Genomic DNA, 26,254 nt, shown 5'->3' on the forward strand with positions numbered 1-26,254 from the left:
CAAAATCAGCTTCGACATCACAGAAAGCGCCGGAATGTTCTAAGACGGAGCCGTTATAAATATATTTGCTTTTGAAAGCGAGACAGGCATAATAAAGGGGCCAAAAAAATATTAAAAAAAGGAGGAGGATCGTGTTTTTTCTTTCCTTAAGGGTGGTTAGTAAACTTTCTCACTCCATATTTTGATTTTAACTTCCTTGTGAGCTTTATGTTGAATTAATAAAAAAGTCACGTGGCTTTTGTGATATAGAGAGGATAATCCTATCATAATCTTTTGCAAATTACTCTATGTCAATATTATAGTTTCATTCAAGTAGTGCAATTAAATAGGACGCATTATCAGTGCAGAATCAGCTCTTCTACTCTTTCCCGGCACAAGCAAGTCCTGTCGCTTAAAGTTTCCAAACACAGTTCAGCAAACAACACCTCACGTGGCCGTCTGTCCGCCGAGCGCGGCAGTCATCAGAGACGCCGCCACAGTTTTGCATTTAAAGGAGAGGGTAATTAGTCAACAAGCACCAGCTGTGCCAATTATCTCACCTGGTACTGCTGTCAGAGCCCTCCTCCCCCCTCCTCCCCCTCTCCTCCCCTCCAGCTGAACGCCAACCATACTCACCTCCACGCGGAGATATTGGCTCTTACACGCTACCGACAAACACCGTGTCCTGCAACCTGTGCACTGTCACTAGTGAGCCGCACGGAGCGGCTGAATTGTGTTCTGCAGAGAGCCAGGCTCCAGCCTTTTAATGAGCTCATGCAGTATTATTGAAAAAGTTATTGAGGTTTCTTTATGACCACTGTTTGTTTGCTTTATAATACGCCGCATGGTTGAGCTCGCCCCAAACAATGTACCCTAACAGCTCGTGATGAAACAAGACAAACGAGGTCAACGAGGGGAGACCGTAATCCAAACATCGCCCGGGAAAAATGTGTTTTCAGAAACAGCAACGAAGCGGTGGAATGCTATCCCTATAAATATTAGAGCGTGTTAGTTTTAGTCCGTTTAAAACTAGAATGTAAAAAAAAAAAAAGCCGGCCTGTGAGCGTGACAACCGCTTGTTGAGCTTTTCAGCTCATAAAAAAAAAGCAGATAACCGCAGGTTTCCGTTAGTTCTGTATACAACGTGTGTTGTGATATTGGAACAAACCATCCGCCAACAGGGGAATAAACATCTCTAAGGTTGTCGCTTTCATTCACCGTGTTTTTCAGTAAAAACCCGCTGGTTTGATTTCACGCCTGAGAAAAATTCTCAGAAGTGAATATGATGATGAAATAGGCATGAAAAACTATGTTTATTGGTTATGGTTGTTGATATAGACTGTACCATTCCAGGGCTTTGCATTGTGGGACATGAAGTAGACCGGTCCAAAGCAGCCTGGGTTACTGTTTGCATACTTCATGCCATATTTTGGCCAAAAGAGTACTAGGCTACTCTTAGTAGGCGAATACAGCCAAACCTATATTTCATATTATAGTATTATATGATATTAAATCACTTCCTTATTAATCTACACCCCCAGTGACGTGACTTGAGGCCATTTATCAGGCTGTTTGCTGCGATCACACAGAGGACTTTTTTAGCAGCCTGCGGCGGCGTTTTGTAATTGTTTTCGATGCGAGTGAAGCGTTTTGCATGCTCGCTTGGCTGAGCCCCTCCCGTTCTCACCTTGGGTTTCCTGCAGGAGCACCCTGAACTGAAATCGTCCAATCGGATGCATTGGGAGGCGGGCCTTCTCTGGTGTCGGATATGAGGAGCTTTTTTTGGGGGTTTTCATTTATTTTAACTGGTTTATCTATCATCTATTGTGCTATAGCTAATTTGGTGGTTGCTAAGCAACAATTTAAAACATTGTAATTTTAAGTTCAACCTGCCTTCTCGGGGCCCTATACATACTTTTTTTTACTTATGTGGAAGAACTCCCGCCATAATCAGACTTTGATTATTAAATGACTTCACAAATCATACAAATATTGATACTTTTATATGATTGCGAGGCATCGCGGTGGTTGGCTATAATTTCTCAAATGGAGGGTGCGAGAGAAAACGTTTTGCGAGGCCCCCGAGGCAGTGGAAGGAAGGGGCCGATTGTTCACCTAAGGGAAGTCATTTCTAGTTTTTCCCACTTTTCCCTCCATAAAGTGAACTTGTTGAAATGTTCTCTTTGTCCCCGGCAGCTCGCTGGTAAAACAATCCGGGGTAAAGTCAGAGTGTGCGGTCGTTAACTCCGGCTGGCATCGCCGTCCTGCTTTTATAGGTGGCAAACGCTACTAATCCTTCAGTCCCATATTTACATAGTCCAAGTTATGCGCTCCTGGACCCTCGCTATGCATCTCTCCCGCTCCCCCCTTAAATATATATATATATATATATATATATATATATATATATATATATATATATATATTCTTGGCCCTTGATGTATTCCTGGCTCAGGAAACAACTTTTAGTGCCCTGCAAGGGCCGAGTGAGAATTGACAGTGTGTGCCAGAGTGAGAGCGAGAGGTAGGGGGCCTGTTTTAGTTCCACTGTGTTTGTAAGGTCACCCAGAGTACATCTGTATGGAGTGGGAACTCACTCGCTTTCACTGTCACAACCACTCACAACAGCCATCTGTAATGCTGTTATGTGGAGCACTGTGTCCCTTTGTCCCTTACACACAAACACACACACACACACAGGCAACCACACACACACCCTCACACGAATAAGGGCACATACATGTACACACACACACACACACACGTGTGGCGTCGCCGTTCACACGACAACAAACGGACACATTAACATAACGCTGGGTTCTAATTGCCGGAGCATGTGTTTCTAATGAAAAAGTTGTTTTAGGGTTTTATTCCGCTCGGCTGTCAAACAACTCGCCCGTGTTTTGAAATATAATTGTGGGGACCGTTGGAGTTTCGAAAAAACCCCAAACCAAAACATTGCAGCGATGCTGGTTTCTAATGTTTCTAATTTGTTAAAATATGCTGAGTGAATGACAAAAGTAGAAGTCCGAGCTGCCAAGAAAAACATATCAGAGGCCGGGGCCGTGTGGAAATACAGGGTCTCTTTTAGAAACATGATCAATGTAACCTTTGTTACAGGAAGGGGAGGGGGGGGGGGGGGGGGGAGGGGAGGGGGGGAGACAACATACGGAGACAGTAGGTTTATGTTTGTGTACATGTTTATTTATCGCGTAAAAAAAAAATGGAGGGTTTCACTCCTCACTTCTGCACACGTGTCCGTGCATTGTTGTGGCCTCGACTGGAGATTTTCTGAATATGTTTTTGAGAGTTATTCTCAAAAAAACTGTCAAATGCCGAGGGGGAAGAGGAGGATTTAATCATTTACAGATGGGAAGTGTATCTTTTACGTACTTTTTATGCTCATTCTCTCTCTCAGGCTGGACTGAGGAGGATGTGTAGCCCCCCCCCTCTCCCCCCTACTCACCCCCCTCACCCTCCCTTCATCCCACACACTTCTAACCCAAAACTAACATACAGCCTGGAAGTGGGCTGAGGGGTGTGTGTGTGTGTGTGTGTGTGTGTGTGTGTGTGTGAGGGAGAATTTCATATGGTTGCAGAGCATCTCTTATTTTTTCTCCCCCTCACTGCTCCCTGCTTCTCTTTCTCTCCCCCTGCCTCCCCCCTTCCCTCCCCACATATCTGTTTCTCCGTAGAATAACATACAAACCCCTCTGTGAAAGGATTCATGGTTTATTAAACCAGAGGTCCTTTTTCCTGTTTCAACACCGAGAAAGAAAAAATAAATACCACAGTTTGTTTTTCTCTCCCCCTCGCTCGGCCCTCTATCTCTCTCTCTATCTATTTTCATACAGTTTTTTTCTTCTTCTTCTTCTACTTTTCTATCATCGCGGTCGCGTCCGTCAATCTTTTCCAGTTTGTTTTCGGTGTGTTTTTCTCCCGCTGAACTTTCCATCCTCGTACACTGTGTCAACTCAATTCTCTTTTTTTTATTTTTTTTCATTCTTTGGACACCAATCAGCCACACAGCCCATCAAAGCAGAGTGTGTGACCACTGAATGGGTCCCACTCGTTTGTGTGGGTGTGTGTGTGTGTGTGTGAGTGTGTGTGTGTGTGTGTGTGTGTGTGTGTGTGTGTGTTTCAAGGAGGCCAGACTAGGATAACTCAGGGTAATGTATTGTCCTGGGCGTGCACCCTGACAGTTCCCCCTGCCGCTGCCTGGTCATTCATTACTGCTAATTTGACGTGTTTACGGACCCCCCCTCCCCCCCTCCTAACATTACATACTTAAGGCAATCGACTGACCTTAAATGGAAACACCTACAGCCAGCGCCGCATGTCAATACCAGATGAGGATGTTTGTGTCTGTGTGTGAGCGCGTATGTGTGTGTGTGTGTGTGTGTGCTCTCTCATGTGCGTACCTGTGAAAGCGGTGCATCAATACTGAGTTAGCAGTTAATCTGGAGGAGCTGGTGAGTTATGCCTGCAGACACGGTTTCCAACATTATCTGTGTAAGTGTGTGTAACGTGGCTAAGAGGTGAACAATTCACAATAACGCAGGAAGTGTGTGTGTGTGTGTGTGAGAGGCCAAGAGGGATTAGACCTTTAAAGGATTGATATCTGTTTTGATTTCAATCCCGACCCCTCGGCCCCTCCCTCTATTTGTGTGTTTTCTTTTTACACATTCAGCACTTAAACACAGTGTTGTGTCATTAAACGGCCAAATCTTGCGTTGTCCCCTCGCCGCCACGCAACATTAATCACCAATTAGCTCCGTCCTGCGACTGGCCACCCCTCTCATCAGAATATGATGGAATGTAATGGTACTTAATGATGCTTAGGAAACATAATTAAATGACTGAGCTGTTGAACATGTGGAAGAGCCGCGGTGCATCAATCAAAGACGACCCCTGTCAATCCGCCGCTCGTCGTCGGCGGGGACGGAGGGCGGGCGTGCGTGCCGAAAAACCACTGGCCTCCATCGTGACCTCATTAGGGAGAAATGAGGGGTGGACGCGTCGCCATCACAAGACACCGTCGGTGCTTCAAAGTGTGAATGACATTAATGTGCGACTGTGTGTGTGTGTGAATGTCAGTTGGTCTATCTGGCTGCACTGGAACAGATGATGATGATGAGGGAGGGGGGGTATCTCTCTGAAGTATCTGCTCCTAGCTCTAATTAGCATGTGAATAAATGGAATAAATAATCTATATTATTTATGGTTTTGCTTTTATCGTTAATCAACATAACAAAAAGCTTCTCTAATGTGCTCGCTGCAGTCGCCACTGTACCGTCGGCTGAGGGGAGGAAGAGAGAGGGAAAGTAGCAGGGGAGGGGGGCAAATAGCTTATCTTTTGTGTTTTTTTTTTTTTCATTTTAGTAGAACAATAAAGATAAGTGTTCTACATGCTTGCTTAACACACACAGTTCGCCGGCCTCCCTCCCTCCCTCTCCCTCTCTCTGGTGCCGGCAGTGGTGAAATCCATCTCTCTATCGCTATCTCTCTAACATCCATTACATACACCAGCCCCTCACCTCCCTACTCATTAGGCCAACGCACAGTAAATTAGCAGCAGCAATTACAGGGAATATAAAGCACGAGGGGGGGAGGGAGGGGGTGGTCTCTCTCTACCGGGCCGCCTGTGACAGGTACCGCACAGATCACAGACAGACACCCACAGTCGTCGGGATAATTACTGTGGGAAACGACCACACGCACACACACACACACACACACACACACACACACTCGTAAGCGAGAGAGAGAGAGAGCGAGCCTGAATGTGAGTGCACACACTCTCCTTCTGGATGTACGCCTGCACTCAGATATGCTCTGTCTTACTGGCAGGCGTGTTCACGCATACACGGATGCATAGAGAGCCGTGCACCTGCCACCACACACACACACACACACACACACACACACTGAGCAAGGCCGGGAATGGAACTTGCTTCCCGTTGCCTCTCTTCATCTCCCTATGATGTCCATTGTGACTATTTTCCAACACAGAATATTATTAATATTCATCCGTCCTCTCCTTGTCTTTTGCTCACTGTCTAGGTCTGCCTCCATTCTCAATACTACCCCCACCTCCTCCACTCCCATCCTCTCTCTCCTCTCCATTTCTTTCCTTTCCTTTCTTTATCCGGGATCCCCATGGGGACTCCTGTTTTTCTTTCAAACACGCCTCTCTCCGCTCTTCCTCCCTTCATGTGTCCACGCAGGGAGGAGAATGAGAAAGAGGGAGGAGGAGGAGGAGGAGAGCGAGATGGTGAGGAATATGTGCATTAATATATTTCATTAGGATACTCGTATAGCACAGTAAGCTCCCCGAACAGGCACCTCTCTTGATGTGCGAAGGCTTCCGCCGTCTGTATCCAGAGGAGCAGGACCCGGCTCTCCAGGAATAGTGTCTAATGTTATGTCTCTAGAGGTCTGCTGGCTCCACGCTGCCCTCGGCCTCCCACTCCTATTGTCCTCCTCCCACACTGACCAGTCTATCTGGGCCCGTAAAGCAGCTGGAAATAAAGAGCAAAATGGCTTCACCTTTTGTCTGTGTGTATTTATGATTTATGAGCGTGTGTGTGTGTGTGTGTGTGTGTTGCACAACGAGCTGCATTTTCGGAAAAAAAAAAGCGGAGTCCCTGGAGCCGACTGGTGCAGTAACATGGCAGCGGCGCTCGGCTCGCTAATCAAAAACATTAGGCTCCAGGACTCATTTTCCCCAGCACCGAGTGTGTAACCTCCATAATTCAATATCCCACCTCTTACTGCTAAACCGCGCACACTACAACCCACTTTACTGTTTGTCAGCAAACTATCAACTCTCTTATTATATGTATATATAGGAGGGAAAAAAGCCCCTGTGCATTTATAAACCTTTGGGCAATTAAGGAGGCAAACGCACACAGGCACACGCAGTGTTTACTAGTCGTTATTTGATCAGTAAACTTCCAGGTCGCCCCCCCACCCCCCCCTCCCTTTGGCGTTGCGGAAGCCTCCAGTTACCGTGGAGACCCTGGAACACTTTGAGGTCAGCAGAATCCCGGGATCCGCTATTTTCACAGGCTAATCCAATCGCGGGCCCCCTAAATTAGATATGCAAAAAATAAAAAAGAAATTAATTTTCTGCTGATGACCGGGTATGCAAATGATGACTCAATTATGGTGGGCTGGTGCGTTCACAATTAATAACCTTGGAATCATCATTAACTAATATGTTTAGGAGGAAACTTGTCAGGCTAACCATGTTCACCATGCCATCAGTAATGCATTAATGAATTAGATTCATTAGAGCGAGGAGGCTAACGGGGGAGGGGGAGGCAGGCCTGGTTCTGACCTGTGGAATTAGCGTTAGCCTGTTCTCCTGTATTCTCAGTCGAGCGCCTGTCAGCGACGTGGAGATGATGTTTTCAATCAAAAAAAAAAGAAAGGAGTGAGATCTCTTTCAGGTCGAAAACACACAAAAATGACAACTGACAAAGTCACAGACAAGAGGTAACTTTAATTCAACATTGTGAGAGTCCAAAAGTTATCTTACAGCTCAATTTTCATCAAAAACAATAACAATCTATACAGTAGATTTTTTTTTTTTTGTTTACCGTCCCTTATATCATAGAGCTGTTCAGTGTATTTGCAGTCAAAGACAAAAACAGAGGGAAAAATAGACACCAGCTATTTGGTTTTGCATCTTTTTTTTTTTTGTTGTTTGTTACCTAAATACAAAAAACTTCACCCATTACCAATATTCATAATCAGGATGGAACTTTTGCTCACAAAGAAGCCATTGTATGACAACAGACCTCTGTAGTTCATTTGAAACAGATATGGTGCGGCCCCTCCCGCCCCGGCCCCGACCAGCACAGGCACACAAGTGCCTGAAAAACACTCGTCTGTCAGCAGGCGCCTCTGTTAAAACGGTCCTTTCTACCCACTTAACAAAACCAGGCTCTAGAAAAAGAAAAGCGGAGAGAAAAGCCCTATTCTCTGTCCAGCAACAGCTTGAAGACACACGGCAGACACAAAGAAAAGACTACAGAAATGGCTGAGAGGCCGAGGAGCTCCCTTTCATGCTCCCTCGCTTGTTCTTGTTCTGTTTAGCTTGTAATGAAGCTGTAACGTCCAAAGGCTAATACATGGAGAGAAAGACTCGGGGAGGGAAGGAGGGGGGGGATCGACTGTCAGATACTGGAGTCAAACCTATATGACTCCATGTGTGAGATTCAAATTGTGCTGTGACAGTGCTCGTCTTCACCCTTTGTACTACAATTAAAACCGTGGTGTCACTGTTGTGAGCCTGTGGTTAACGAGAAACATTACCAACATGCGGTTGAAATCATTTCATTAATCAGGGGGGGGAAAAAAGCTACATAATCGCTACAGAAAAAAAAGAAGTGTTTGTGTGAACACTACAGCTGAGACGGGGCCCTCTCAGCGTCGACCGTCCTTCAAAGCGTGCCATTGCTGTAGTATTATAGTACGTCGGGGGGTGTGTGTGATTGTTGAATTATGGCTCTTTGTATTCTAGTCTGGCTTCACCACCAAACACAGCGGGTTTGTGCTTTGTCCCCAAGTTCCCATGAATTCCTCTGCGGCAATAGACAATTGTGGTGAGGGTAGAAAACTGTACATGTGATTGAATGAAGAATGGGTTTGCATTGTTAAGGCATCTAGACTGCTGGTAAAGATTACAGTGACAGCAAAAAAAAAAAAAAAAAAAATTAAGAGTATATAGATACAGTATGTAAGCAGGCATAAATAACATAGGGAAAGAAAGAACAGAGGGGAGGAGGAAAAAAAGAGGAACTCAAAGAAAGAAAAACAGAGCAATTTCTTAGTTCTCTTGGTTTGCACACACACACACACACACACGCACACACACACACACACACACACGCACACACACACAAAAAGAAAGTGTCACTCGAGAGAAGAACCCATGCATATTATCAGTTTCAAGGACAGTATCAATCTGAAAGCCTCAGAGTCCAAACAAAAAGATATAGATTTACAGTATATATTAATGTGTGTATATATTCTTAAAAAAATCTACTTCAACCAAATACTCTGAATAAGATGCTACTTTTTTGCCATACAATAAACATTTTCATAAGGAAAAAAAAAAGATTTTTTTTATTAACTTACAAATAATACAAAAATAGACAATGGCATGTTTTTTTTTTTCTTCAAATCAACAAATTAAAGCATGGTATACCAATGCAAAAACATTCAACATACAAAACAAACAATAAGATTTAAAAAAAAAAGTCACATTTAAATAGTGGGAGACAACAGTAAATAATGAAACAAAACACTGTGAAATATGTTCACTTACTGTATTAAACTTACACAACACAACTAAACGAGGGTGAGAGGCAATGTACAAATACAAGGGATAAATACATTATTTATAGGATATTTTACAGAATCCCCTTTTTGTATCCAAATCCATGTTTGTCGTGTAGCAGATGAGATATTGACAACACACAGTAAATCTATCTTCTGTACTGAGAAGCTGCCTTAAGACATTTAATGTTTACATTTCAAACTATAGCTATCGCAAAAGAAAAGAAAAATGTCAAATGAAAAACTTTTTTTTTATATACAAAAATATATCACATATATCACGCATTTATTCTAATTTGATATTTGCTCGGCTCCTTCAGTACAGTGCTGGCTGGACGCACACCTCCTCTGGCATTTCAAGTCCTAAAATCTCCGATAAAAATGTCAATTTTGGCTAAATCATCACCTTTTTCTTCACATGACAAGCGGAAAAGCATATTGCAAACAGCTCAATCCTCACAGTTTTTTATTAAAATTCAAACAAACAAACCAAACGGGAGGGAAAACAAAAGGAAAGCATGTTTTCTGATGTTGAATTAGCGATTTTTTAAATTTTTTTTTATGTATTTTTAGATTTATGGGATAATTAGCAGCAAAGTTGAGGATTGATTTTGTTCTTTTCTCTGTTTCTTTGTTCTGTGGTGCTGTTGACCTTACTTCCATTTGGCCAGTGTTGTTCTGTGGGTTTAGTAAGCAGGCTGAGCTAAGGAAAGCATCCTCTGTTGTGACAGAGGTTACGTAAACTTCATGGCCAAACCAACACTTCACTGTTGTTTGTACGAGTAATGGATTGCGGATGGAAGGCGGCGTTGGAGGGGGAGTGGGGAGTGGGGGGGGGGGGGGGCTCCAGTAATCAAAACCCAAACCTAACAGGCATAAACATAAAGATAAATAAATGCTCTTTTTCATGAGGTCAGTGTCACACTGTGGGTAAACTATCAGTCTCTATACACTCCGTCCAACGCGGTGTCAGAGAAGCTACACTAATTCAACCAAGAGGGAAATAACATCACAAAGGTTCATATTGTTCCTTGTTTTTTCTCCTCCCCTATCCCTTCAGATGAAATCCCAATGGAAAGGCCTGAGTTTAACAGAGTCCCGCGTCTTATCTTGACTTCCTTCAGTTCAGCTCCGGAGCACAACAGAGACTCGCCAGGCTCCGCTACTGTGTCTTTTTTCCTCTCAAACATTCCCAAATCTCCAGCTATCCCAAGATCCTCTACATGGGTGGAACGATCATCCCGGGAATCGCTGCTTTGTGGGAAAAAGAGGGGAGAGGAAGATGGTGGAGGAGGAGGAGGAGGAGGAGGGGGAGAAAGAAACAAAAAGAGAGAGAGAGAGAGAGAAAGGTCAGACATGTGATTGCTGGGTTTCATCTGTCATCACAACAGTCACATAACAGAAATGTGCTCCAGCATCTGGCGAACAAAGACGACTCTCCCTCATTATCTCTTCATTCCGAGGCCCCCGAAATCAAAACATTTTCCTGCGCCGCTAACTTGGCGCGCACCGACAACATCATTCAACTTTTCACAGGCTTTTTTTTTTTTTTTTTTCTGAATAGCTTCATGCAAGAGCTGCCACTGCTAATTGTTAGCAGTTACATTGTGTAAGCCCATTGTGTGCCGCGGAGCATAATTCAAACACGAGCGAGAGACGCGGTGACGCGGGGATGACAGAGGCGATGAAATCATCCTCAGCACGGGAACATGGAAATAGAAGCCGTGAGTTTAATTCACATTTTCTACCTATTTATATCCCGCTCTAGCAGCTCCGACATCTTCACCCCCTCGCTCCCCACCAACCCTTTCCCTTCCCCCCATTTTTTTACACAGAAGCCATCACAGGGAAGAATTTTTCATATAACATATTGGCTCCCCTATTGATCCCCCTCGCTCTGCAATCCACTAATTCCCTGGTTATTTCCTAAGTGTCTCCGGCTTGTTGGGATTAACAGAATGGTGAATGTGTGTGTGTCGGTGAATGTGTGTGTCAGCTCACAGTGGCCAATGGCCCTTTGGGTCACCGTGGTCAGCGCTCATCAACGCCCGACAGAGGAAGTGAGGAAGTGCTTAGCTTGGGGCTCTGATAAAGATTCCCATCCATCACTTCTCTCTCTCAGGAGCTCAACACCATACAACATCCTGCCCAGACTAACAGACCCAGTGCTGCATTCGATGGAAATGGGAGAGCAGAGTGACCCGTGATGGCACAACAACAAGCCCCACCACCACCAACACCACCACCAACCCCCCAACAGACACACACCACCAGAGCACAGACAGGAAGCAGGAAGTGAAAACAGGAAATGGAACACATGTGGCGTGGCATGCTGTCTCTTCTGACAAGTCGAGGGTGACTAATAAAAACAGAAGAGACGAGAGGGCAGGGCAGGATGAGCCGGTGGTGCAAAACGAGCGGCGTGTGGGAAAAACAGAGAAGGAGAACGAAACTAACGTACTTCAGGAGAAGGCCAGGCCCTGCAGAGAGTTGTTTGATGAGTACTTGCTAGAGTCCACAAAAGACTGATCTACAGTGAGGAAGGAGAGTGGAGGGGTTCGAGGAAGGGTAAGGAGAGGTAAAAAACGGGGAGTGAAGGAGGAGGAAGAAAAGGAAAAAATCCGAGGAAGAAGTGGGAGCAAAAGTGAGAAGTTATCATAAAAAAAGGTGGAGAAGAGCAGGATTAAAGCTTCATGAAGAGGTCATAAAACGGTTGCTCTGAATGAATTATGCTGTTCCACAGCGTACCTTGCAGGCCGTTAGCATTAGCGCTGGTGCATGTGGGCGGAGGGGAGTTCTGGGGTCGCACGACGGGGGCAAAGGCGCTCTTCTGCTTGACGGCGGCGGACACCATGTTGGCTGGAGAGAAGGAGAAGATGCCGGAGGAGCTGCTGCAGTTGGAGGGCAGGCTGGTTGAAGAGGCCATGGTGGGGCTTGACGGCACGACTGAGAGAAGAGAGACGGGTAGGAAAGTGGGGTTAAGGGGGGGTCGCAGGGGGCACGTCAGGGAAGAAGGACAGGGGGGGAGGATGATGATGATGGAGAGGGGAGAGACGAGGTTAGAGAGAGGGCCGAGGGCAGAGGACGGGCAGACGGGACGAACAGAAAGGGACTGGTCAATGGATGATGGCAGGGGGGGGGTGATATTTTGGACTCAGATCAGCTGGCTTTTTTTTGTTCATCAGCAACCACCACCAATGAGATATTCCATAACCAAGACAAGAATACGTCTAATGGGAAACTGAAAGAACCCCACAGCATGTTTTCCTCCCCTCTGATCAGGCTGTTGACGCTGTAACCCACGATTTGACCAACTTCATCACAGATAATCAGGCGATTTCAATGAAGCGACGCAGCAAAATCCAACACATGCTTGACAATAAACACAGCTTCTTTCTCCTTCAATGTAAATCAGTTATATCAGTTATATCATCAACATGTCCAGTCCCATAATCTGCCAAAGTGAAATTTTATCTGCAAAATGTAGAAGCTTGGTGATGCAACGCTACCGTAGCTAGCTAGCTAATTAAGAAAAGAGTTTTAATTGGAAAGCTCTGCAAGCTAAGAAGCCAACTGTATGGTAATATTCATCCGCTCAGTCTGTCTGCAAACCATATCTTTATTTATACTCAGAATTAAACTAAATGGTGCATTTTTCAGGCAAATTCACCAAAAGTTGAACTCCACTGATGGATTTCTCCGCATTACCTTTCTTTTAAATGTTGCAACCAGGCCCTTAAACCTTCACATTTGTGAATTTCCAAGCCTTAGATCACCACATCATTACCAGAGCTCTGGATTACATTTCCCCACATTAAAACACAACATTTTGACAAAAAGCTTCAAGCTGAAATCTTGAGACGTTTTTGACATCTAGGCGTTACACAAGAAAGCCATTAGCTGGATTTTGCCGCGAGACTCATCCACGGACAAAAAAATGACCGGAAGGTTATCTCTGCAACCCAAATCCCGTCTCCCTCTGACATCATGCCATCCATCCTCCACCGGTTTGTCTTTTGTCTGCTAATACACTAAGAGCATTTTCCCCCTCAGTGATTTTACAATCAGCCGAGTCGTATTTCACCTGCCCTCTGATATCTGCTTCTGCCTTTATTGTTGTTATTATCCAACACTTAGCTTTTATGGCTCTTCCTGACAAATCCTCGCAATAAAGTCATAATCCATTTATGAAGGGGGCCTAACTAATCAATTAATGAAAATTGGACCTACAAAGGCAGGCCGAGGGGCCATTGATTGAAAGTGTCTGTGTGGGGCCGATGAGCCTGTTAAAATACTTGTTAACACCGAGGAATCAAAGAGCTGAAATGGAATTGCTTCTCTAGCAATTAGTTTATTGATTTAATCAAGGGTCTTTAATGTAGAGGGGGAATGTGTGTGTGTGAGCGGAGGTGGTGGTGGTGTGTGTGTGTGTCGGTGGGGGGGGGGGGTAGGCTAGGTGATCTGCTCCCGTGGCCAATAAAGTGGGGATTTGCGTTTGACTCTGTTCTTAAAGAAACAGATGAGCCAGCTGAACTGCACGACTTCCCCCCTCCCGTGCGTGTCACTCCTTATTTCCACCCCCCCCTCCCCCTTCCTCACTTCCTGTCAAATAGGGTATCCTTTTATGTCCTAAAGCTTTTCAGGCGTCATCCCCTCTCAGTTTCAGTTTTTAAGGATGTGGTGTATTCACTCACTAGCATAGGGCGAGTTGCCTGCGGATCCATTGAGGAAGTTGGGCGAGGTGCCCAAGGTTGCCATGCCAGAGTTAGCGTAGCCGTTCATGCTAGTGGTGCTGTAGCCGCTCTGCTGGGGAGTTGAGCTGGGGACGTAACCATGAGGGGACACGCTGCTTGTATTCCTATTGAAACCTATGGACAGGGAGAGAGAAGAGGTGTTCAGGGGTACAGCAGATGGCAGACAAAACAAAACGTCAACATCCAACGCTGCCAGATACTCTTTCCCCTACACGGCTAATGGACGCGGCAATATAAGACAAAAGAAATCCTCGAAAAACTCTTGGACAGCATATGGCAGAGCGGGAAAAAGCAATGAGCGGAGCGGCGGAAGGGGGAACTAGCTGCAATCCAACTACTAAAACAAGAGGCCTTTAACCTTACTGGCTCCTCTCCAAAATTAGATATATTGATAAGGCAATTAACACTAAAAGGCCTCCGCGGCGCTCCTGTAATTTATAAAGAATGAAGCCAGTATTTCTGACAGGACCTTTCTCTCCTTTATGCTTTACAGGGGGCAGTGAACAGAAAAGAGCACGGGATAGAAAGGAGACTATAAATATACATCTCCGTTCTATTGCGCTGACACTGGAGAAAAAAAACAGCTGGAATTGAACATCAGGAATTTCTGCTCTCTAGTGCAACGAGGGGCTCCGCTCCTCCGCCTTGATAATTAGGTACCACCAATTCCCATTCCTCATCCGTTATGGGTTGGGGAACCGCGGAGCAGAAGTCTCACAGCTGATATCTGTTGTTTTCCTCACATCTGAGCGTGTTTCAAGATGAAGATGAAGGACAGGGGAAGCTCATTGGAATTATTGAGACATATCCAGCGGCTGGGCCATCCACTCTCCTCTGCTTCCCCTGATACATGTGATGAATCACCACTGACTGCACCCACATCTCTCTCTGTCAGACAGAGGCCGACCCCAGTCTAATATACACACCCCTAGGACCCACTCATATTTCTCCATCGTACTCCATCCGTGACTCTCTTTTTATCCATTCTTCACTCTCTCACTTCCGTTCTCTCCTTGTCTCAAGTTTTCCCCGTTTCTAACCTCCTCCTCCTCCTGCTGTCCTCCTTTTTCAGACTCTCTCTATTTCACTCTTAAATCACCATCTCTGAAATTTCCCACATGAAAAATAAAATCTCCCTTTTGCACTACAACAAAAACACTACTCCCACATTACCCATGATAATAGCCTTTAACTGTTGACTTTTCTCACCCTGATTGCCAGTTTGTGCCACGTCTGACCCAGCGAAGGAGTTAACGGACATCATGCCAGCGTGGACGGAGCCGCTGCCAAGGCCGGCGAGCTGGTTGTGCCCTCGTGGCACCGTTGTGTAGAGGGCCTCTGCGATATCCGCCGCTCGTTTCAGAATCATCTCCTGGCGATGGGGAAGAAAAAAAGCTGAGGTCAGCAAAATGGAGGCAGGAGAGGAAGAGAAGAAGAGAAAACACAGTATGCCCTCGATGCAGGCTACTTAATCTCCACTTGAGATCTCTTTTTTTATCAGTGGTCACTGGGAGTGGTGGGATTGGTTCCAGTAAATGGAGGAAAGCCTCATTAACGGAATCATCAAATGTTTAGCCTGCCTCTTCCTCCCAGCCTTAATCCCACTTCTCCTCCTCCTTGTGTGCTTCTGTTCCCTTCCTATTCTCCTCTCCTCCCTCTACATTTAATTCTCCCTGTACAACTCCTCCTTTCTGCTGATAATCGTATACCCGTGTGTGTGTGTGTGTGTGTGTGTGTGTGTGTGTGTGTGTGTGTGTGTGTGTGTGTGTGTGTGTGTGTGTGTGTGTTTATGGGTCCTTGCATGAACACAGCAGGGGGCTGCGAGGCCAGCAGAGACGCCGCCTTTGATGCTGCTTGTGGTCCGAACCTCGCCAACATAATTTGAGGAAAAAGACGTTGATGTTGGCGATTGTGTGTGAGTGTTTACCTGGTTATTGTGAGGCATCCCGTACAAGGCCTCCACAAGGTCTGCTGCCCTCTTTAAGATCACCTCCTACAATCAAGCACAAAAAAAAAAAAAAAAAGAAGAGGATTGATCACAAAATGTGTCGGCTCAAAGAGTTCAGTCACTTTTATTACATTTCACGTCTTACGTTATGCTGTGAATGCAGAACAGAGAGCGCAAAAGGGAGGGAAGGATGCATACAGAGGAAGAGAAATGGGCCTGTCCCGGCACTTTGTTACTCGCCGGGCAGTTTGGGAGAGCAGAGGTAAGATACTGTTATCTGTGAATAAAACATGAGCCTATATCTCTCTATCAGTCAGCCATCTTCTACATCTTCTCCTCCCTTCTGTCACGACCGGCTCATGAATCTACTACACATGATCACACATCAATCTCATTTAACACAACGTATCATCAGGTTGACGGCTATACAACTCCCCTCGTCGGCGGGGGGACGCGCCCGCCTCCCGCCCTGTATTAACCCTGGTAATGATCCAAGTGAATAGCCCTGCATCCACTTTGTGTGATAAATGGAGAACATCATTGCTCAGGTGAAAACCGCCGAGTGGAATTTCCCACATCAAACATTTATCCTTCCGTGGTGTTTACCGGTTTTTTCCCCCTCCGCTCTCATTTTCTACCGCTTACCCTCCTTTTCTCTCCTCTCCTTGTCTCTATTCTTTTCCCCTTCCCTGAGTGTATGAGTGTGTGACTCCAGGCAGTCGTTATACGTGTGTGTGATGTAGACACCTACAGCCCTACGAAACCCTTTTTAAAAGTTAATGTGCCGGGGCCAGGATATATGCTGGAGGCGCGACAACCAGAAAATTGCAGCCCCCTCCCCTACAACCTTCCCATCGTTTCTTTCTCTCCCCTCCCTCCCCTCCACTCGCACACACACTGTGCGCTATACCCTCCTGAGTGTATCCCTCGCTGTGAACAAGCCCCGGAGCATGTGTGCTCTCTGTTCCGTGACACACCGCCTTTCAATCAGACCTCATATCACACACACACACGCGCACACACACACACACAGACGTAACCGCACACTCCGCCGCGCACATGTGGAAGCTGTCGAGCACGCCCAGGACATGACGAGAGGGTCAGCAAAGCAATAAAGATTGTAGAGCGCTGTCCGAGGTGCTAAATTCACTCAATAATGGGAGCGCTGCCTCTGTGTTAACCTCCCATTACTAGCACTATCTGGGGGAGGCAGAGAGGGAGACGGGTGGGGGGGGGGGGGAGGTGGGGTAGAGGGAAAGAGGGGAGACCAGAGAGGAGGCCTGCTCGGTTTGATTGAGAGATGTAGAGGCCCTAGGAAGGTAAGTGGTTCTTTAGTATGTATGCACCGCTCCTCGCTTTCTTCTCTCTGCTTTTCCTCGACGCCCCATGCCTCCCAGGGATTGCCAGATAGGTAGATGGATGGATGAAGGGAGGGAGGGGGGGAGGAAGAGAGGATGGGAAATGAGGGAAGTGTGAGGCATTAGGACGCAAACAGATCCACAGCTGGAATGTAACGATGTTCAGGGAGGACACGTGAAAACCTCAGTCACTTCATCTAAATGTTTGATTTTTTTTTTTGCTTCGACTTTCAGACCATAGGACCTCCTGTCTGTCTGTGCGTCTCCAATCTCCTCCTTGCACTCTCTTCACCTGCGTCTCCAAACTACTTTCCTCTCTCCGCTCCCCATTCTCTCTATTAATCACTATCTCGTGGTCCTGTGCCCTGTCTGTACCTATCAGTCTCTCGTTAGCGAAGGGATCTGTCCAGTGGCTAAACGCGATTAGGCAGCGCTCCAGAGTCGTTCTGATAAACAGATAAATGTGGTTAGCGCTGTGCTGCCTCCCTAGCCCTGCCGCTGTAAGGGGAGACCATTTCCTGGGCGCAGGGTCTCTTCCCGTAAAGTCAGGCCCACAGAGACGTCAACAGGAAGGGGAACCTGATCCAGAGCAGAGCCTGGCCTCGTCTGGCAGGGCGGTCACTCATTAGCCGGCCCCAGACCCCCCAGCTCCGCCACAGCCTTAGCTAAACACCCTGCAGTCTGGCTGTGCCTGAGCTCCCTCCGCACTCTGCCTGCCTGACTATTAGCCACAGCATAGTATGGGGGATGTTTTCAGCCGGACACTGGATCATTACCACAACATACACAGACTGAACATGCATTGGCAGATATCCCCCCCCCCCCCTCAATGTGTGTGTTTGGGTTCATTAAGTATCCCCTTCGAAAAATAGTCGCCACTAGAGCAGAATACATTATATTCCCAATCAATTTCATCTCGATTAAAAATTGACCGGAGAACAAACCACAGAGGAGGCATTTGCCGAGATGACCATGAATGGACATTTGTAGCCAGTGTGAAGTTGCCAGTGTGTGCCCCTTACGCCCGCCGCTGCCGCTGATGATTGAGGCCAACGGTTGAGAGAAGTGCGGTCAACAAACTGTTATTACCTCAATAAAGGCACAAATCAATAGAGCTGAAATGAACAACCGGGCCTGCCAGCTACCGCTGTTCATTTGGAGGAGAAAGACGCCGCGGAGCAAAGAGGAGGAGAGGAGATGGATGGATACGACGATGTTTAGAGAGATACAGGGGGGTTGATAGGCTAAAGACCAGAACTCACCAGGACAAGTCTCGTATTCACCAGACATGACACGCAGCGAGGACAACTGATTTCTCTATCTTCTCTCTGCATCTACCTGGGCTCTCCATCTCTGCCTCATGGTGACTTCCCTCCACTGAGTGTGTGTGTGCTGCTTTCTGTATGTGTATGTGTGTGTGTGTGTGCTGGAAGTAATAAAGTCCACCCGGGGTTGACTTCGATCCACTGACCCAGCAGGAGGTAAGACTGGACAGCTATGATGGATCACCTAACCTGCTTCTGCCTCTCTCCTCCTCCTCTCTCTCCCCCTCAACCTCCTTTCCTCTTGCTCTCCCTCTTCTCCTCCCTCCATCCCTCCCTTTTCCTCTCCCACTTTGCCAGTCTAAATGACCTTATACTCTGTGGAAGGATGAATAGAGTTGCTTGTGCGTTCGCTGCGCAAAAAAAATAAAGTGTTTGTTTGAGCAGAAAATGACCATGAACATATGATAAAATGTTAAATATGCATGCTGCACAGTGTCATGTGTGGCTTACTGTCCGTAGCACACAGTCATTCCTCTGTACGTGAGGTCATGCTGCCCTTGTGCCATGTCTATCCATACATGCTATGAAACCCTAGAAGTTGTCAATACGCACCAGTGTGACCAAGAAAAATTCCCATAAAATAATTGCATGTGGCATCCAACGTGAGCACGGACATACGAGAGGAGGGGAGTGGAAGCACTGTACCTTGGGTAATCTCTCCTGGTCTCCCGGGTGTCTGGGGATGACCTTCTGTAACCTCTGGAAGCCGTAGTCTATAGTTGGCTCGTTCAGCGCTGAGCACGAACACAAAGGGAGAAGAGAAAGAGAGAGAAAAAAAACAAACTTTTAATGTTTCGATTCGTTATAATGACAACACCTACTCTTTGACAGCGAGAGATGCAGCGGGAAGGAAACCAAGCGATTCTCTCCTACGGTAGAAATGACTGAATTAAGCGCGGTTTTCTCACGAGTATTTCAACATTAAACTAAACACGCTGAAAATGTGGGTGTTCTCTATTAAGTCTGGTGTGTGTCTTTGTTTGCCTGTGATGTAATGAATCTCTCTCTGTCGCCTGCTTTGGTGGTTAATAAAAAGACTGTCAGGAATCAGGCAGAGTGTGTGTGTGTGTGTGAGTGTGTGTGTGTGTGTGTATGTGTGTGTGTGCATGTGTGTGTGTGTGTGTGCATGTGTGTGTGTGTGTCCTGTGGTCTTGCGTTGATCAGCGACTAATATAAGCAATTACAGAGACTGGTTCCAATATAACAAAGGCTTGATCGCTCCGGGGAACAAGCTAAACACACACGCGCACATACACACACATATAGAGACACACACTCACATGCACACAGACAAACACACACACACACACACACACACAGGGAGTCAGATCATCCAGGCAGCAGGGAGAAAGCACTCTCTCGGCATGCTGTGGTCGTGCTACAGTAATTGAATATGAGAAGATTTACCATGAATATTTAAACATTAGAATAAATACAATGAAGATCTGAGGCTTATAGTACAAACACTTCAGAGGAGGATTGTTGGATAAGTGCTCTCTCCACATAATTCATTCCTAATGTACTCTCCCTCTCTCTCTTCTGTCTTTTACCTCCCCCCCCCCCTCGTGTCTCTTTGTGAGTTGCCTGGGGAGTCAATGCACATACATGGATAACAGCCTACTTTCCTGGCCTATAAGATGCTGCTTCTGTGCAGTTTGGCTTCACCACGGTCGTACTTGTACTCGTATGCGCGTGAAAACAAAAAGAGTGAAAGAAAAAGAGCCGTTATGCGTGAGGATTGGCTGTACGTGTCTGTGCCGTCCGTCTGTTTCCCCTGTGGGTCGCAGCTTGGACGTTTCCTGAGGGCTGATGCCCTGCTCGCCTCACATCTGAGCAGCCAGGCTGACTAGGCGGCCCCCAGAAAAAAAGGCCCCTAGAGGCTATGAGTACAAGCTGTCCTGCTGGACCTCTAGTGACTTCACCATGGCTCCTCCTGAGCCACTCGAACACACAGACCAAGAGAGAGCACGGGAGGGAGAATCGGTGTTGCTCTGTTTTGGCAACACAAACGTATTTGGACAGCTCTCCCAGCGGACCGTTCCAGTAATCCATAAGAGTGAGAGAAAGGAAAGGTGAATAGCTGGAAGCAAAGACAGTACACGGAGGAGGGGGGAGAAAAAAAAAAAAAGTAGAGACGCCAGAGGCAGGCTCAACTTCTGAAGAATGACACGCATTACAGGCCAGCTGGTCCACTGATAAAATAAGCCAAAACAATGAGATGATCACATGCAACAAATAAAGTATGAATTATTTCGGAGGACAAATATTTGACATTACTTCCCCATTCTCTGATCTCTCTAAAGCCTTAAGGAGGATTTGCCCTGGATTAGGCCTGCAGTCTGAGGAGGGGATTGTTCCGACAACATCCTCTCTTTCGTCTCAAAGGCTTTTGTTTTTTATGATGAATTTTTTATCAGTTCTCCACAATGTGCCAAATGAGCCTCGAGTGAACAATAGCATAAAAACCCCAAGACATACAAGCGATACCCCCTATTACAAATAAAGAGACAATTTTGGTAATTGACAGAGGAAGTGATATTGTCTCTGCTCATTTTCAAGGACCATAAAGCATAAGAGGAGTTTGTGGGGGACAATGCGCTCCACTAACTACCTGGCGGTGTCTCTTTGGGGATTATCTTGGCATTTTATGCTCTTATATCTATGCTCAATATCTCACATTTCACAGCAGGAATTAGAAGTGAAAACAAAAAAACAAAAAAAACCTCTCCTGCCTCGAAAGAGGAGTGTTGTGCCGGTACACTCCCGGATTCAAAGCACACTCTCCTATACAGGTATATTTATAATCCTTAGCTGTCGCTCTCCAGAAGAGCAAATCAAAGCCAGTAAAACATAACTGCCATAAATAAATGAATAGATGAGCAACAGCCCTGGACTGAAGGGATTCACCTAGCAATCACCCACATCAGATCAGATCAATGCTCATGGAAATTTCATGAAGCCTAGAATCCACACCGCTTCATATTTCACTATAATAACCCACAAAGCCGCAGGGGGAGTGTGTATGAAGGGGTGAGGGGGTAGGAGGAGGAGGAGGAGAGGAGGCAAGGGTGGAGGGGTGTTGGACGTATGAGCTTTAGGGAAGGAATAAAAAAGGAGGGGGGGTCTGGGGAGCAAAGAGTAGGAGGTGGTGGGGGGGAAATTGAGAGGTCAGCGCGGTGAAGTCGTCCTGGAAACACAAGAGAGGAGGAGGGGAAACTCCAGTAAGTGTCCAGCAGCCCTGTCTCCTTCTCTTCCCGTGTCACAACAGCGTGTCTGAGTGGGGAGTGTACTTACAGGGTTAGGTAATTGGCTCTGAGGCTTGATGCTAACACCTTAACAGGCCCTCAGACAGTGGGTAAGGAGCTGATCATATCACAACCTTCTCTTTCCCTCTCTCCTTCTCACTCTCCACTCCTTCGTCTCCCCTCCCCCCCCCCCCCCCTCCCTCCCTCCCCCCACATCCCTCCCCTCTGCAGTCTCCAGTGCTCAGGTGTGATCTCATAAGCGCTGCCTTGCGATCGATGCCGCCAGTGGCAGGGGGTTCAATAGCCCTGAATTACGGCTTCATTTCTCCCCCTCCGCCACCCCACCCTCACACAGATGAGAGCACCCCCCCCCCCCCCATCACACACACACACACACACACACACACACACACACACACACAACCCCCACCGACTACTCACAATCCAGATCAATACCTTACAATCTAATTTTTATCCATTTTTCCATAAACCACGAGATTGCGTTTATTTGCAGAATCCGACAAGCTAAATAAAGCATCGCTTGAACATGTCAGGGAGACTAATGCATGGCTGGAAATTCATACACAGAAAACAGATGAGTAGAGCTTTTTGCTCCTAAAGGGAGGGAGAGGCCGAGGCTGGGGAAGAAGGAGAGGGAGGAGGAGAGGATGAGGAGGGGGGTGCGCTAAGAAATTCTACAAATCAATGGAGGTGTGGAAGCTACTACAACCTAAGCTCTAATTATCTGTTGCAAAAAGTGCACGTCGACAGTTAACAATACCTGACAGCACGGCTCCTCGCTGGGAGAATGCAGATTGTGAGAATCGGGGAGGAAATGCACGCGCTTAAATTAAGATATAAGAAAACATAAGAAATCATTCCCCCCGGTGAACGCCGCTCATTTCAGCGGGATATAAAATAATCTTCGTTTCGAAATTCATTTACATCATCATCATGGACCAGATGCTCCCGTAATAAGAACGAAGAACGCTAAGGAGGGAAGACAAGCCACATGGTGCAGAAAATTAATCTCAATCTCAAATAGAGGTGTGAATTTCCTCGCTGATAAGACCGCGTGCAGTAAACTCGAATGCGTGCAGCCATCTCAGCTGGCCCCCCCGTCTCCAGCTGGAGACCAGCCGTTTTAATCAACAGCAGGCCTCCACCCAAGCTCAATAAAAGACAGCATTCACAAATAGGAGCAAGGCAAGTAATTGACCAGCTCGTGGTTGCGCCCCACTTTTATTGCCAGATGACTACATGCTGCATTTGTGTGTCTGCGATGTGTCAATGTGCTAGGTGTAGAATCTCTAAACCAACGGCGGATTTTGTCACTGATTCTGCAAATCGCACCACCCGACGTCGTGAGATCCACACAATCGGCTCCCGATGTATATGACTAATTTGAAGTACTGAGGCGACGTCGGCACAGAGTCATCTTTGTGTGACAAGCAGATGTCTCCGTCACATCATTATGTGGAGCAGCTTAATTCGAGTTCAAATAAATCAAAACTTTACAGAGCATGTTCCCGCTCACCACGCTTTGCTGTGGCAGCATCTGTGTTTCTCTCCAGTGTCTGTAGCGTATAGAATGACAGACAACTGACAGTCCTTCCTCCGTTCCTAAAACTAATTTGGAGCTCAGAGAGAGAAAGAGGGAGTAGACGGAGAAAGATTTCAGCAGCGGCTGGTTTAAATTCTGTTCTTGACTTTTGTCTTTTAGCTCACTTTTCCTGCTCCTCCTCGCGGCAACTGAGTGATGTTTCCTACACACCTAATCTGCACTCGCCGCTGAAAAACTACCCCTAATGTTTGTGCGTGCGTGTGTGCGGATGCGCGTCAGTGCGCATGGTGCCGGCCTTAATGTGAGCCAGCAGAGCCTTTTAATATCAGCAGAGGCTGTAGTGGAAGCACTAAGCAGACAAGGCTGCATACTGAGGAGGGGAGGGATTGCCTTTTGAACGACAAGGGTGATTCATCAACACCCCCAATCTATGGCCAGTATTCCTGTGTTACACACACACACTCACACACACACACACACACACACACACACACACACACACACACACACACACACACACACACACACAAACCCTAGTGGCAGAGAGTATTATCACTCTATATTGCGTGGAGAAAAGAAAAGGGAGAGCATCTCTGATGAATGTTACAAAGACAGCAATCCAGTAGAAGGTGATACACAACCAAACGTGGAGATGCATTTGTACAGGGGAGACGGGGAAGAAGGGGGGGTGGGCAATGACCTGATAATGAGAGCGAGAGGGCGGGGAGGGAGGGAGGAAGGGAGATTAGGGAGCACTCTCAGCCCCAGAGGTGGGTAAGGCAGAGGGCAGAGAGAGGAACAGAAGGGGGATAAGGGGATAAAAAGACAGAGGAAGAGCGGAGAATGAAAAAAAAAAACATTCTTTTATTCTTATCAGTCGAGAGCTTAATTGCCTTTGATGAGTCTAATTGGAGCTTTCTGAAGTCTAATGGCAGAGGAGTCCTCAGAGACGGCAGAGGACACATTACTGTAATAGCTTCTCTGCGAATCTCCTCTGCACCAAAAGTCCCCTGCTTGTCTCCTCCGTCCTGAACTACTACTGAAACGTGTCCCATTCAGCGTGGGCCGGTTGTGGAGTATCAGTGATCGGGAGGAGGAGGGTGGAGGAGGGTAAACCTATAGATGGATTATGTGTATGCGTGTGTGCATGTTTGCAAAGTAGCGGTAGCAGCAGCAGCAGCACTGGGTATGTGTTGACTTAATTAGGTCTGTGAGCTGCTCGCTTTCCTCTCCTCAGCTGAAGTTGATTAGCAATGCCAGCTGTCCCCAATGTAATTCAGTGTGCGCATGTGTGTGCGTGTGTGTGTGTGTGTGTGTTCGTGCACATGCAATATATGAGTATATGCATGTCTGTGAGTGTGAGGGGCTGTGTTGATGTGTGTATGTGCGCTAGCTGCCAGCTGCCACGCAGTGCTGCCAATCCTCCATGATTAGTACCCACTGGCAACTGGGCTCAAACTGGTGCCAAACAGACCCAGGAGGGCAACATGGCCCATGGTAATCCTCCATCCCTCTCTCCCATCCTCCTCCTCCTCCTCCCTCCTTTCTCATCCACCTCTCTCACTCTCATCAATTGCCTTTTTTTAATGCTCCAAATGCTCTGCCATCGTGCTCCACCTCCCATTCAAGAACACCAAATGTGAGCGGGTTCTTCTTCCTCGCTTATAGGAGAACGTGAAATGATGAAAAAAAAAAAAAAAAAAAGGAGCCGATGGTGGAGGAGCTGTGGGGGAGGTACAAATACCCACTGAGGATACAGAGCAGTGGCTGAAGTGAAGTGTGTGAAGAGTAGAACTGGGATCTATGCCTCGACACGGTTGACTGTGTCACTGTGAAGGAGCCAGTGCTTGGCAAGCAGCAGCAGCACAGTGTGTGTGTTCAGCTCCCACTGGATGACCTCTCGCTACCCCTCACCTGTTGAGATTCTTCTGTGTGCCTCCATGGGAGCCAAGGAGGCAGCGAGTGAGGGGGGGGAGAGAGAGGGGATGAATTCATCCAAAGAAGCAAGTTTTGAATAAGTGAATGTGACAAGGGGAGAGGAGTGGAGGGCTGGGAAGAGATAGGGCGTTTATGCATACGGTCCCCACATGTCTGGCACATTGAAAGGCTTCTCACACACACATACACACATTTATATGCACACAGCTCTATGAGTTTGGCAGAGGGTGGGCTGTTGGACAGCTCTGGCGTGGCAAAGGCTGCCCACCCATCTGCCCTCTGTCTTCGTAATGCAGTTACTTGTCAATGTGCATGTGTGTGTGTGAACTTGGAGTACGTTCACACACACACACGTACAAACAAACACAGGCGGCCTATTGCAGCCTTTCCCATAAGTACACAAACACGGAGTCATAATTATGACGCATGGCCATGGATCCTGTCCATGCACAGCAATTAGGACACGCACAAGATGCAGAAAAATGCATGGCGGCGACGTGACGCACACGCTCTCTCTCAATTGCGATTTTGTCAAATGTTGGCAATTCCAGCCGAGGCTTACAGCCTAAGTCTATCAGTGGTTGAGATTACAGACAGATTTATGTGATTCACAACCTCCCCGGGGACCTGTGGCCTCGCATTGGTTAATCACCGCTTCACATTCACTCTCTCTCCGCCGCGCTTTTCACCACGCGGCTATAATTCTGCACCGATACGCTCTGATGTAACACTCATGCTTTACATGGCCCCTGCACTCACCGTCAAAAATCGCATTCTCCTCTTTCTTTGTGAATC

At 46.8% G+C, this 26,254-nt stretch overlaps 1 protein-coding gene across 3 annotated transcripts in view; it reads right to left on the reverse strand.

The window, feature by feature from the left end:
* Nucleotides 1-7,466: 7,466 nt before the first annotated feature.
* The window catches only part of LOC311013078 (transcription factor COE1-like), a 53,589-nt gene continuing 34,801 nt past the window's right edge, over nucleotides 7,467-26,254 (reverse strand). Inside the window, exons 11-17 of one of the 3 annotated variants that reach the window (XM_084008978.1) lie at nucleotides 19,358-19,446; nucleotides 16,009-16,074; nucleotides 15,291-15,453; nucleotides 14,022-14,195; nucleotides 12,076-12,273; nucleotides 11,789-11,857; nucleotides 7,467-10,578 (exon numbers count right to left, since the gene is read on the reverse strand). In XM_084008978.1, coding sequence (XP_083865104.1) covers nucleotides 11,790-11,857; nucleotides 12,076-12,273; nucleotides 14,022-14,195; nucleotides 15,291-15,453; nucleotides 16,009-16,074; nucleotides 19,358-19,446 — 758 coding nt within the window. In that variant the 3' untranslated portion in view covers nucleotides 7,467-10,578; nucleotide 11,789. The remainder of the gene's footprint in view (nucleotides 10,579-11,788; nucleotides 11,858-12,075; nucleotides 12,274-14,021; nucleotides 14,196-15,290; nucleotides 15,454-16,008; nucleotides 16,075-19,357; nucleotides 19,447-26,254) is intronic. The other 2 variants (XM_084008979.1, XM_084008980.1) reach the window with 2 other exon arrangements.

The sequence above is a fragment of the Eutrigla gurnardus genome (assembly GCF_963514095.1).
Source record: "Eutrigla gurnardus genome assembly, chromosome: 5".
Lineage (NCBI taxonomy): Eukaryota > Metazoa > Chordata > Actinopteri > Perciformes > Triglidae > Eutrigla > Eutrigla gurnardus.